The sequence below is a fragment of the Triticum urartu genome, chromosome 5A (assembly GCF_056163025.1).
Source record: "Triticum urartu cultivar PI428250 chromosome 5A, HENAU_Tu73, whole genome shotgun sequence".
Classification (NCBI taxonomy): Eukaryota; Viridiplantae; Streptophyta; class Magnoliopsida; order Poales; family Poaceae; genus Triticum; species Triticum urartu.
Window position 1 is genome coordinate 76,779,578 of NC_141877.1, and position 14,650 is coordinate 76,794,227.

Below are 14,650 nucleotides of genomic sequence, written 5' to 3' on the forward strand. Positions count from 1 at the left end.
GAGCCCTATTTAAAGTGAATGCGGCAGTCTCTAAAGCATGGCCCCAAAATGATAGCGGTAAATCGGTAAGAGACATCATAGATCGCACCATATCTAATAGAGTGCGATTACGACGTTCGGACACACCATTACGCTGAGGTGTTCCAGGCGGCGTCAGTTGTGAAACTATTCCACATTTTCTTAAGTGTGTGCCAAATTCATGACTCAAGTATTCTCCTCCACGATCTGATCGCAAGAACTTGATTTTCCTGTCACGTTGATTCTCAACCTCACTCTGAAATTCCTTGAACTTTTCAAAGGTCTCAGACTTGTGTTTCATTAAATAGACATACCCATATCTACTCAAGTTATCAGTGAGGGTGAGAACATAACGATAGCCACCGCGAGCCTCAACACTCATTGGACCGCACACATCAGTATGCATGGTTTCCAATAAGTTGGTTGCTCGCTCCATTGTTCCTGAGAACGGAGTCTTGGTCATTTTACCCATGAGGCATGGTTCGCACGTGTCAAATGATTCGTAATCAAGAGACTCTAAAAGTCCATCTACATGGAGCTTCTTGATGCGTTTGACACCTATGTGACCAAGGCGGCAGTGCCACAAGTATGTGGGACTATCATTATCAACCTTACATCTTTTGGTACTCACACTATGAATATGTGTAGCATTACGCTCGAGATTCATTAAGAATAAACCATTCACCATCGGAGCATGACCATAAAACATATCTCTCATATAAATAGAACAACCATTATTCTCGGATTTAAATGAGTAGCCATCTCGTATTAAACGAGATCCTGATACAATGTTCATGCTCAAACTTGGCACTAAATAACAATTATTGAGGTTCAAAACTAATCCCGTAGGCAAATGTAGAGGTAGCGTGCCGACGGCGATCACATCGACCTTGGAACCATTCCCGACGTGCATCGTCACCTCGTCCTTCACCAGTCTCCTCTTATTCCGCAGCTCCTTTCGTTTTGCCGGCCTTCTTGTCCGCTAAGTATTTTGGGTAGTTCTGCTTCCAGTGACCACTTTCCTTGCAATAAAAGCACTCAGTCTCGGGCTTGGGTCCATTCTTTCGCTTCTTCCCGGCAGCTTGCTTACCGGGCGCGGCAACTCCCTTGCCGTCCTTCTTGAAGTTCTTCTTACCCTTGCCCTTTTTGAACTTAGTGGTTTTATTCACCATCAACACTTGATGTTCCTTTTTGACTTCTACCTCTGCTGATTTCAGCATTGCAAATACTTTCCATCCCCTGCATATTGAAGTTCATCACAAAGCTCTTGTAGCTCGGTGGAAGCGACTGAAGGATTCTGCCAATGACCGTGTCATCCGGGAGATTAACTCCCAGCTGAGTCAAGCGGTTATGTAACCCTGACATAGTGAGTATGTGCTCACTGACAGAACTATTTTCCTCCATCTCACAGCTGAAGAACTTGTCGGAGACTTCATATCTCTCGACCCGGGCATGAGCTTGAAAAACCATTTTCAGCTCTTCGAACATCTCATATGCTCCGTGTCTCTCAAAACGCTTTTGGAGCCCCGGTTCTAAGCTGTAAAGCATGCCGCACTGAACGAGGGAGTAATCATTGGTACGCGTCTGCCAAGCGTTCATAACGTCTTGTTCTGCAGGGAGAATAGGTGCTTCACCTAGCGTGCTTGTAGGACATAATCTTTCTTGGCAGCTATGAGGATGATCCTCAGGTTCTGGACCCAGTCCGTATAGTTGCTACCATCGTCTTTCAGCTTGGTTTTCTCTAGGAACGCGTTGAAGTTGAGGACAACGTTGGCCATTTGATCTACAATACATGTTGTAAAGATTTTAGACCAAGTTCATGATAATTAAGTTCATCTAAATCAAATTATTCAATGAACTCCCACTCAGATAGACATCCCTCCAGTCATCTAAGTATAACATGATCCGAGTTAACTAGGCCGTGTCTGATCATCACGTGAGACGGACTAGCCAACATCGGTGAACATCTTCATGTTGATCGTATCTTCTATACGACTCATGCTCGACCTTTCGGTCTTCTATGTTCCGAGGCCATGTATGTACATGCTAGGCTCGTCAAGTCAACCTAAGTGTTTGCATGTGTAAATCTGTCTTACACCCGTTGTATGTGAACGTTGGAATCTATCACACCCGATCATCACGTGGTGCTTCGAAACAACGAACTGTCGCAACGGTGCACAGTTAGGGGGAACACTTTCTTGAAATTATTATGAGGGATCATCTTATTTACTACCATCGTTCTAAGGAAACAAGATGCAATAAACATGATAAACATCACATGCAATCAAATAATAATAGTGACATGATATGGCCAATATCACATAGCTCCTTTGATCTCCATCTTGGGGCTCCATGATCATCTCGTCACCGGCATGACACCATGATTTCCATCATCATGATCTCCATCATCGTGTCTCCATGAAGTTGCTCGCCAACTATTACTTCTACTACTATGGCTAACACGTTTAGCAATAAAGTAAAGTAATTTACATGGCGTTTCTCAATGACACGCAGGTCATACAAAAAATAAAGACAACTCCTATGGCTCCTGCCGGTTGTCATACTCATCGACATGCAAGTCGTGATTCCTATTACAATAGCATGAACATCTCATACATCACATATATGTATCATTCATCATTCATCACTCACAACTTTGGCCATATCACATCACAAAACACTTGGTGCAAAAACAAGTTAGACGTCCTCTAATTGTTGTTGCAAGTTTTACGTGGCTGCAATAGGGTTCTAGCAAGAATGTTTTCTTACGTACGTGAAAGCCACAACGTGATTTGTCAACTTCTATTTACCCTTCATAAGGACCCTTTTCATCGAATCCGCTCCACTAAAGTGGGACAGACAGACACCCGCCAGCCACCTTATGCAACTAGTGCATGTTAGTCGGTGGAACCGGTCTCACGTAAGCGTACGTGTAAGGTTGGTCCGGGCCGCTTCATCCCACAATACCGCTGAAGCAAAATAAGACTAGTAGCGGCAAGAAAGTTGACAACATCTACGCCCACAACAAATTGTGTTCTACTCGTGCAAAGAGAACTACGCATAAACCTAGCTCATGATGCCACTGTTGGGGAACGTTGCAGAAAACATAAATTTTCCTACGGTTTCACCAAGATCCATCTATGAGTTCATCTAGCAACGAGTGATCGGATTGCATCTACATACCTTTGTAGATCATGCGCGGAAGCGTTCAAAGAACGGGGATGAGGAAGTCATACTCGACGTGATCCAAATCACCAGAGATCCTAACGCCGAATGGACGGCACCTCCGCGTTCAACACACGTACGGTCAGCGTGACGTCTCCTCCTTATTGATCCACCAAGGGGGAAGGAGAGGTTGATGAAGATCCAGCAGCACGATGGCGTGGTGGTGGATGCAGGGGTCACTGCAGCAGGGCTTCGCCGTTTTACTGCGAGAGGGAGAGGTGTAGCAGGGGAGAGGGACCGAACCAAGACGGGGATCAATAGGACGAAGCACACGCAACATTTAGAGAAGCCATGATTACAAGAACCATGCATGCTCCTTGACTCGTACCGCGATGGCCGAGCCGAAGGAGAAAGTTTGGGGTAGATATAACATGCTCCTTGGTTTGTACCACGATGGCCAAACTAAGGACAAAATTTTAGGATGGATGCAACATACTCTTTAGTCTGTACCAAAATGGCTAAATCAAAGGCAAAATTTTGAGACAGATTAAACATACACCTTAGTCTGTACCGCAATGGCCGGACTAAGGGCAAGAATTTTGGGGAGATGAAATATGCTCCTTGATTTGTACCGCAATGACCGAACCAAGAACAAGAATTTTCGGAAGATGAAACATGCCCCGTGATTCGTACCGTGAAGGCCGGACCAAGGGCTAGAGATTTAAGAGGAGGAGAAGAAAAAAGCTCCCTGGCCTGTACCACAATGGCCAAACCAGGGGCTATAGGAGAACCATTGAATCTCCCCTTTCAAACCTCCTGCACGCCTGCCTCCTTCTCTCCTTTTGGCGGAAGAAATGAATGAACTGGAGGCCGACCCTCGAGCAGTGCATCTGCCTGGTATTTATATGGGAGGGTGTGGAGCACTTGCCTTTGGAGGCTGCCGTGCGCGCCAAGGAATCAGCCTGCACGTCGCTGTCGTGTAGGACGTGGGAGCAGGAGTCGTGGCTGAATGGGTAGAACGTGGGTAGACTTGGTCTCCTGAGTTGATCGATGGGACTTCGGCGGGAGCGCACATGGCCCTCTGGCCCAATTAGTTTAGTGAATTTCCTTAATCAAGCTTTATCTAGAGATGGGGCCTGCTACAAGGCACGTATGGGCTTCTTACTTTGATTATTTAATTGGAGCAGCTTTTGCATATGCATGGTGACTATGTTGATTTGCTAAAAAAACTTAATTATTGGCTGTGAGGGCCACGCCACATACGTTCATGCATGTACGCTGCCTAGCCTGCATGCATTAGCACATAATGCATGCTCGTGCTAGCTAAAGATTTAATTGATACTAAATTTTCTTTAGTCACCAATTATATTGTCTATGCATTTTGTTAATATGCCGTGATATTTTGATGGCCAACGCCGACGGCGCGGCGCCCGTGGGTGTTGTTCCTCCTTCCCACAGGGTCGTCATGGCACTCTCCGGCCTTGTCCGTCTTCGAGGTTTGTCTTTGGGTGAAAGCCTTTTGCGCTGCTGTAGCGGGGTCGGCTGATGTCGTCGTTCCCGGGTCGCTTTTCCCTTATGGTCGTCATCTTGAAGACTAGTTCCCCTTCGCGTTTTCCCTAGGGTGGACATGCAGAGTTGGTCGCAGGTAACCCTCCTGGTCCCGACGGTCCAGTGCGTCAATGGGTGCGCCTATGTTTGTTTCTCGCTACGACAGAGAAGTCGGAGCTGCGCGCGGCGGGGCCCCCGCGACAACAATGATTCCATGAGGGCGGTTTCAGCGGACGGTGCTCTCTGGAGATCGCGATGGACTAGGTCGTTGCGAGGCTTGAAACTTTCTCTTGCAATGTACATCAACAAAGTTGGAGCTGCCAGTCATCGATGTCTTGGTTGATTGAGTTGTTGATTGATTTCTTTAAAATAATTCTTTTCATTATCGAACGTTTTATTTTTGTTGTTTTGAATTTATATTTTATACATTTATTTATCTCGGTCAAAATCCATGTCAACAGATGCCCCTCGAGGTCTGGGTTTGAAGTGAGATTTTTTTTACTCGGGCCGAGAGCTCGAAACTATACATATTTTGTTTAAAGCACTTCTGGTGAGTATAATGGATTTATGACTCTTTAGACGATCGTGTGCCAGCTACGTACAGCTTTTTAACCATACGTTGCAAATATGGAGGCTAAAAATCAGGCCACGTCTGGCTTATCCGGCTAACAAACTCCATCTGGCTAACAAACTGCGTCCGCTGTCCCCTCAACTCTCTTTTAAACAGCAAGTCTTCTTTTCTTTTCATAAACCAGATAGAAGACGACGGAGACGAAGTTCAGCTCAATTCCGTCCGGACTGTGGCCGCAGCCTCGTACGTATTAAGATTTCCTTTGCATGATATTGTATACTGATTCGCTAGTCTTTTGATCAATTCATTGGCTGACTACTCTGTTACTCCAATCGCCTAGATTGCTTTTAATCCTTCTCGTGATGCATCCCCGCTGGAGCACGTGGTGACTTGAACCAGGTGTGATCAACTTTCTTTTCTCATTGAGCTTTTATACTTCAACGTCTAATGTGTCCGCTCATGTTTTCCTTGTATCTTTTTATCCTGCTGATGATACAGGAGCCAGTGATATTTGGGTCACGGCTTGGATTGATCCGGCTTAGTGGACTTGCCTTTTGAACGGTATGACTATACCTTCCTCTGTGGTCGCATCTCTGTTCTTATTTATAGTACTGTCAAAGAGGCAATTTCTGGTACGTATGCCAATTCGCGGAAGGTTATATATACCAATGTATGAGGCTCGTAATGCGTTTGATCTATATCTATTCATCCGAAAATTGTGATCCTACGGTCGGCGTTCCGGGAAGCCTCTATCCGGGCTTGGTCCGTCGTTCGACTCGGGGATTATTATTTTTGTGTGAATTAGTAGATTGCTCAATGTTGGCGCTCCAGGAAGCCTATATATGGGTTTCGTCCTTCGTTCAACACTGAATTTTTTTATCGTGTACGTATATGAATTAGACTTGATCACTGTCGGTGTCCCTGTCGGCGTCCCGAGAAGCCTATATATGGGCTTGGTCCATCGTTTGACGGTGATTTTTTTTATCGCCATATATGTATGAGATGAGTTTGACGACTCGATCACCGTCGGCGTTCCGGCAAGCCTATATATGGGCTTGGTCCGTCGTTCGACGGTGATTTTTTTTATTTGCCATATATGTATGAGTTTGATGACTCAATCACCATCGGCGTTCCGGCAAGCCTATATATGGGCTTGGTCCGTCGTTCGACAGTGATTTTTTTATTTATTTGCCATATATGTATGAGTTTGATGACTTGATCACCGTCGGCGTTCCGGCAAGCCTATATATGGGCTTGGTCCGTCGTTCGACGGTGATTTTTTTTATTTGCCATATATGTATGAGTTTGATGACTCGATCACCATCGGCATTCCGGCAAGCCTATATATGGGCTTGGTCCGTCGTTCGACAGTGATTTTTTTATTTGCCATATATGTATGAGTTTGATGACTCGATCACCGTCGGCGTTCCGGCAAGCCTATTTATGGGCTTGGTCCGTCATTCGACGGTGATTTTTTTTATTTGCCATATATGTATGAGTTTGATTACTCGATCACCGTCGGTTTTCCGGCAAGCCTATATATGGGCTTGGTTCATCGTTCGACGGTGATTTTTTTATACATATATGAATTTAATGACTTGATCACTGTCGGCGTTCCGGCAAGCCTATATATGGGCTTGCTCCGTCGTTCGGTGATGCTATTGTTTTTTGGGGATGAGGAATATTTTGAATCACGCGCACCTGTTTCGTGTTTCTCATATTCCTTTTTATGCATAAAATTCAAATATTGAAATGTTTTTTTAATTGTAGATACTATCTCTCGTTGCAGGCTGCGTACCCGGGGATCATCACTTCCACCTTGGTATCAAATTGAATCTTGCACTTTCATGTACTATTTTTAACTTCCTGTAATTTCACACGTATACCAACATGCATATTTTCCTTGCATATAGATGGAGGAAGCCACGACACCATCTTCGTCTGAATCATGTAGAATGCCTTTATCACAGTTGGCCAAAAAACACCTATTTGAACCAGATACTAGTGAGCTAGACAATCCAGTGATTACGAAGTTAGGCATACCACACGGCCATCCTGAGCTTGGACCACGTGGATGGACGGCAGGGCCATCTTTCTCAGCTCGTTGTTATCAACCTCCCGCACCTGGGCCCAGACTTGATGAAGCTTCAACCCTTGGGACACATATGGTATCCAAAGGTTTAGGCTGGGAGAATCATGAGGTTGAATACGCTCCAATTCCTCTTGGGTATCTTGAATGGGGTACTAATGTCTTGAAGAAATATCATACCCATCTGAAGGGGAGTGAGGAAGGTGTGGATTATGTCTATGGAGCCATTTATTGCTCTTTAGGCGACTATTCTGTCTCCCCTTCTCTTTTAAGGTCTTTATTGGAGAAATGGGATCCCAACACCAACACGTTTTTGTTCTCGTCTGGCGAGCGTACAGTCACACTTCTTGATATGCATCAGATTGCGGGGTTGCCCCTTGATGGTGAACCTTATGAAGAATATGTTCCCCTAGCTGATGAGTTGGATCCTTCGACTCTTTTGTACCCAACTTCCTGCCTCGGCTCCTAGAAATTTGGACCAAGCTTGCTGTGGGTAGCAAAGTAGGTTTCAAGGAATGGTGTGATTTCTTTCACAATAGTGGAGTAAACTCCTTTGCTACCAAGAGCTTAGAAGACCAGCGCGTGTACACCGCGGCTTTCCTTGCCATATGGCTTTGCCGCTACGTCGTTGTTGGTGGTGGGCCATATATTCGCCCTGGGGTATTAGTGATGGCGGCATGGATTTCCCTAGGACGACGCATCTCTTTGGGCCCACCTGCTCTTTGCTCCCTTTATTACTCACTTCGGCGGATTTGTACTCATCCGATTGGCCCCTCATTCATACATAGGATTTGGCCGGTCCACTACCTTGCTGGATGGATGGGCGTGTACCTCAAGAAACCCTATGGAAACAGAGAAAAATGCCAAATTTCCCGAGATCCAGAATTTTGGCGGTACAACCTAATATGGTGAACACAATGTTTAAGACGCCACGTCATTTTACTCCTAAAGAGGCACATGCTTTCCTCGATGACTCTAAGAATATTGTTTGGAACCCCTATTCTCTCACTATGGAAGGTGTGTTCAAACCCAAGAGGGCTTTCTTAATTTCTATTCGTCGAGGCATGCTGCCGTGGAGGTGTGGTACTATCACCGCCGATGTGTGTATAGCTGAACCATATCACCCAGATCGAGTGGCACGACAGTTTCGTCTTGACCAAGTTGTACCCTTTTCTCCTCTAGCGAGCCTGTATACTCAAGACGAAATTGGAATTGCCTATGCGTTTTGGTCACACCTATTATCCTTGGCCCCTGAAGAATTCCACTATTTTCCTGACGATGATCGAGTTGGGAACTCCTCTGTAGCATGGGCTAATTGGTGGAAAAAAATTCTAAAGCCTTTCGCCGACATTCTGGACCAACTTTGCAATGGCAACATGACTGGGAAGACCCCTTATGATGTAAGGATAAAAAATAAGCGTGCACTACAACACAATATCAGGCCTCGCCCATTGTCTGATAAAGATTTTATGGTGATGACGAGAGTATCTATGGAGCACCGTGACCAACATGTTCAGTCCCTTGAGAAGGCAGAAACGCCAATTACAGATCAATGGAGACTGGTCCTCTATAATTATTTAAATGATGTTGTTGCTGCTCAACCGGTGAAGTCTAAAGAGGTGAGCTCAAACACATGTGTGTCCATATTTCATTATGTCTCACGTACTATTTAGTACTAACTTGAGTTCTCTTTTTGGTTTTTTTTGCAGCTACGGCGAGGTAATGTACTGAAACAGAATGCCATAGCTGGGTCCTCCTCCGCCCATCCGCTATCAGTGGATAATGATATCTCAGACACTGCCCCATCCGCTAGCGGAAAGAGACGCAGACAATCTACACCGCCTCATGTGGAACAGGAAGCAAGGCTGCCTTTGAAGCGTAAACTTGATTTCGCCCAAGCATCCAATTTTTCTGAACCAATAACATTGGATGGTCCGTCCTTAGATGTTGAATTTAGTAACTTTGTTAGTGATGAAGATTTTAGCCATGTTCTCACAAGAGAAAAGGACCATGGCCTTGCTGACCTCTTCGATTTATCCGTCGAGGATTATACCTTTGGCGAGTGTGGCACAAGTCGTCTACCCTCCAGCCCTGGTGTGGCTGAAACTGTGCTCCCTACCCCTAGTGCTCTTGATTTCTTGTCAACTTTACCTGGTAGTTTATTTACTTATGCACTTATTTAATTGGCCGTGTCTATGAACCATCATTATCATCAAATTTTCACGACTCTTCACTTTTTTTAGGTTGCGAACAAGAAAGTTACCATTCGCAAGACCCTGTAATGACGGTTGTATCAGGGGAAGGCGCACAGATGGATTGCAGCTTTGTCAAAGACACGTTTATAGATGCCATAGATACCGTGGTGAAACGAGCCCTCGAAGGACTGAACGACTCTACCCTTGGTGATCCCAAGCGACGCATCATGCTTGAGAGCGTTTCTCAGACACTGCCCACGCAAGTACCTGAGGTAGCTAAGGTGCATGCCATGTTGGTCGGGCTTATTGACCTTTCCAAGAAATTGGAGGTTGGCCAGACTGAGTTCACAAAGGGATCCGAGCGAGATGAACATGTTGCTGCCAAAGTCGAGCTTAAAATTAAGTCCGGTCACGAAGTTTCCAAGGCTGCGATTGGGGACTTATCTAACCTAGACAAGAAGTGTGCTGAAATGGAGGTGCAGGAAGCGACGCTTAAGGTGCAGCTTGAGGAGGCTACCGCCAGTTTGCAGAAGCTTAAACTAGAGAGGGAACAGCGCCGACAAGCACATAATGCTCATCAATCTGAACTGGAGGACTTGGTGAAGAGTCTACAGGACACCAACGCCGGCAAGCATAGGCTTACTGAATTTGAACAAAAGACGGCAAAATTAAAGATTGAAGCAAGTCAGTTGTTGAACAGCCTGCATAACTGGCGAGCTCCTTGAGAAGGCCTAGACTTCGCTTAGTTTTTTTTATTTAGCCGTTTCAGTTTATCATTTCCCTTCAAATCATTTTAGGCTCAGTACTCAGTTTCACTTCAAATGTAGCAGTAATTTGTTTATTCACCTTGGAACTCCGAATTTTATGCATGATGTGCTAGTACGCCAGCTTTGACGTTGAAGCATCCTTATTTATTTACACTATCGTTGTGTATGGCCTTATTTTTTTATTCTATTTTTATATATAAATGCATGTATGTACCATTTTTGTACGACGTTTAAGCTTATGATGAAGTTTGGAGCCTGCTTGATGTTTATATTTTTTTATTATGGGTCCCACATGTCAGTGACAGAATGATAGGATTGTTCGCGTCAGGGGATCCTCATCCCCCCGACGTGCCCCTCATCCCTCTCGGCCCCACCGCTCCTCCGCCTTTGTGTGCATGACATGGAGGCCAGCTGAACTGCGCCGACCATCAACTTTCTACCATAGACACACCCGATTGGACGCGGTTTGCCTGCTCCGCTTCTGTGTTCTGATCTGTACTCCTGCACCATCAAATTTTCATCCAGCGGCTGTGACACATTTCGTCCCGGGCATCAATCCTCAGCTAGAGTAATTATGTACTACAGGTAGTACCTGCCGGTGTGGCCATCTACGCCTCGTAATGCCCCGACGCCCAGGTGTGGCACCCTCGCCATGGCCACGCCACCACCGGCCGGTTCATCTCGAACGAGTGAGTTGCGAACCATGCCACCACCATGAGAATGACATGTGGGCCAGCCGCATTTAAGGTCCGCATGTCATTGACTCATAGGTCGGGCACTAAGCCACTGAAGATAGGTCTTGTGGGCCCCAAGAGGGAAATGTAACTCCTGCGGCAGGCCTTGTGGTGCTCCCGCAGTACAAGCTCGTGCCAAAACTGGAATTTGTTTCTTACTACTACCAACTAGTACTAGTAAGGTACACGTGCATTGCACGCATGAGATTCTGGTGGTTTGTGCATTATGCTTCTACATGTGGAGCTTTCTGGATTCTAACATGTGGCAAAATCTGGTGGAATGTAAGGTTAGGCAAGTTTGATTAACTTAGGTGAGTGTTTGGTTCAAGCCACACCTTAGGCAAGCCACACTAAGGCCCCACATGACATACACACAAAAAATGAGGCAAGATTCCCTTAGGCTTGCCAACTTGTGGCTCTCATTTTGAAGAACTAATAACTTTGCCTAAGCTTAGTTGTGGCCAAGTTAGTCATGAATTAAGTTCAACCATGGAGTCTTCTAGATTATACATGTGGCAGAATCTGGTGGATGATATCCAACGGCCAGTAGTGCTCGGATTTGCCATCTTTGTACCATCGGATTGGCTTCATCCAACGACCAACTTTCAAAGTTTTTCACACACTATATAGGGGGTATAGATATAGATGTCCCGGTCCGTTGCAATGGATCCAAAGTATATCTATTTAGTGGAGTGCACTCTAAACACATTATCTATTTATTTTTCTCTAACCTTCCGTAGCCAAGCAACCAAGCTGCATAAGCTTTATGGGTGCCCCCCACATCATATTATTCATACTACGTTGATTGAAAAAAAGATAAATCACCCAAAACAAGATCTTCCCGTTTTTTGTTCCTACGATGTTGTGTCGTGCACGTACCTACTAGTTGTATAGTGGTAGTACTAGTAATATAGTATTAGGAGTACAAACTTGGTACTAGTAGGAGTAGTACTAGTACGGAATGCTCCTACTCTATCAACAAGCCCCGTCTGACACCAAATTTCTTGGCTTCCGTGCTACAGCTAGATCTTCCCCTCATTTCTGTTTTTCAACCCGGCGGCGGGTGGGGTGTCGGTTTGCTCAACGGCGGTACCACATGAAAGTGAAAATGCTAGGCAACACGCCTTCCCTAAGCTATGTGTCATGCCGGACGGGCCGTGTTGTACTCCCGATTCCCGGGCGTGTGGGGGTGCGACACGAACGCGGCAGACCTTTTCCTTTTAGCAGCAATGTGCCCGTGCGTTGCGACGGATCCAAAGTAGTAGAATAGTAGTATTTGTTCACAAACTTGAAAGAAATCACTATTGTTTTGATATACTCCTAATATATTACTTCCTCCATACCTAAATAATTGTCTTTTTTGAGATTTCAAATGGACTATCACATACGGATTCTATAGACATATTATAGTGTTTCTAACAAGATGCCCGCACGTTGCACAAAGTTGATGGAAAAGGTAAGCACAACTTATAAATTGACGGATGGAGTACTAGTTACAGTGACGCATATAATTAAGCAAAGGGATCGCACATGTCGGTATTGACTGGAATGAGAATGCAACAGCACAATAAGAATTAAGGCCACGATGATGCGATCGCAGTGGTGGTTACAGAAGGCAAGAAGAAAGATGGATCCACGAACTTACGAACTCCTCCTCCTCAACTTAGTGCGCCGGGCCACCGATTGGCGGCTAAGGAGCGACGGCTTTTGTGGCGAGGTCGAGGTGCTTCTCAGCAAAGGCATCCAAGGCTTCCAGCCGGTTGAGGAAGGCCAACGTCGTAGCGTCCTCACTGGCCTTGTAGATACCTATGTACACCATTTCCTCGTACACGTGGATGTGTAGGTCAACAAATTCTTGCAGGGCGAGGCGCCTCGCGGCGAGCGCGACCTCCAGGTGGACATTCTTCATGTCATCGGCGGGCAGTCGCAGGGCCACCAGTGCTTGAAAGAGGTTCTGGCCATGGAGGTCGATTAGGATGGCAGGCAATGAGGAGTCCGGGCGCGCGGGCTAGAGGAGTATGGCGATGTCGTCCGCGAGCTTCTTGAGGACGGTGAACTTGTTGCTGGTGGCAACGATCATCTGGTCCAGCTGAGAGTCGTAGTTGGCGTCGACGGCGGCCATCCACCAGCCGGTCTCCAACACCGTCTGGAGACGATCCTCGGCGCCATGCTATAGGCCGGCGTCGTGGACCATCTGGCGCAGCCACTGGCCGCTCACGCGCATCGCCGCCATGGGTCTGGAGTGAGCTCTTTTGCACTTAGTGTAGGTGCTTAGGCAAATGCTTAGGTGCATACGATGTGGTAGATGCATTGTAATGGAGGGGCGCCTTTATATGAGGGCAAACTGTGTTGCATTCACATCGTGCAGCCTCTTTTCCCGGACCTCCTCCCATTACTTCCCGCATGCATTAATTGAAGGAGGATGCATTGGCCGTTCAACATATCGGGAATTGCTACTCCCTCCCTCGTCTGCATTAAAGCCGTATCGGGAACTACGCCACCCACTGTCAAATCAAATACTCCCTCCGTCTAGGTGAGTATTAAGTCATCTTACGAAAACCAAATAGTAAACACATAGGCGTGGTGCATTAACTCTCATGTTGTTTCTTATTTCTTGACATAAATAGATGAGTCAACCAAGAAGAGATTTGGGGCTTGTATGCTTTTAATGACTTGAGACTATCAAACATGACATGCAGTGGTCAATTCGTTGCACAAGAACAAATACAACCCACGTCAGCACACACGCATCTTATATAGCATCACATCCAATGGCTATAAAAGATGAATGAGACCAAATTATATCTCATCTAGATGAGTTCTAGCAAAACTGTACTAATAATACTTAGTACTCCTGTGCCATGTATCATATATTAGTATCATTTAGTAGTTTATTTATTTATGAGGTATCCAGATGGCACTGCACCGCCAAGAAAGAGGGTAACATCAAAATTATGGACTACTTTTTTAAGTATGCTGGTAAGGTCCGGTCATAGTCACTTGTTGAAATCTCTAAAAAGACAAATACTCCCTCCGTCCGGAAATACTTGTCATCAAAATGGATAAAAGGAAATGTATCTAGACATATTTTAGTTTTAGATACATCTCTTTTTATCCATTTTGATGACACATATTTTCGGACGGAGGGAGTAGAAAACAGAGTTGGTGATGATGGTGTGCGTGCCATCCTGCAATATAGGTCGTCGGATTTATATATAACGGATAGGAAAGAAACTATGGCAATTTTGCAAAAATATACCCACACGTCTCTCCACGTTCGCAAATAAGGCCATCCCTCGTTCAACCTTTTCTCTCACAAGATAAACTACTCATACAAATGCATCTTGAGGTGTCCATAGAATCGAAGAGAGGGATGATGTGCGTGTGTGCGCGCGCGATCGATAAAGAGTGCCATCGAATTTGTGTGCCCACGTCAAAAATATAGAGTGGCTGGCCTACTGGAACGTGAGATGGGACATGTGCAGTTTGTCTCTGTGGCATGGATACCTACCTGCAGCGCTTGACTATCGGTGTGTGGTGGGGGAAGAGGGACGCCCAATTAA

The 14,650-nt window shown here is 45.6% G+C and overlaps 1 protein-coding gene across 1 annotated transcript; it reads left to right on the plus strand.

Annotated features, from left to right (window-relative positions):
* Positions 1-8,752: 8,752 nt before the first annotated feature.
* LOC147970329 (uncharacterized) lies at positions 8,753-10,311 on the plus strand. Its single transcript, XM_087523401.1, has 3 exons — positions 8,753-9,010; positions 9,101-9,545; positions 9,635-10,311. Exons 1-3 carry the CDS (start codon positions 8,768-8,770, stop codon positions 10,309-10,311), a joined length of 1,365 nt encoding a protein of 454 aa, XP_087379527.1. The 5' UTR covers positions 8,753-8,767.
* The last annotated feature ends 4,339 nt before the right edge of the window (positions 10,312-14,650 follow it).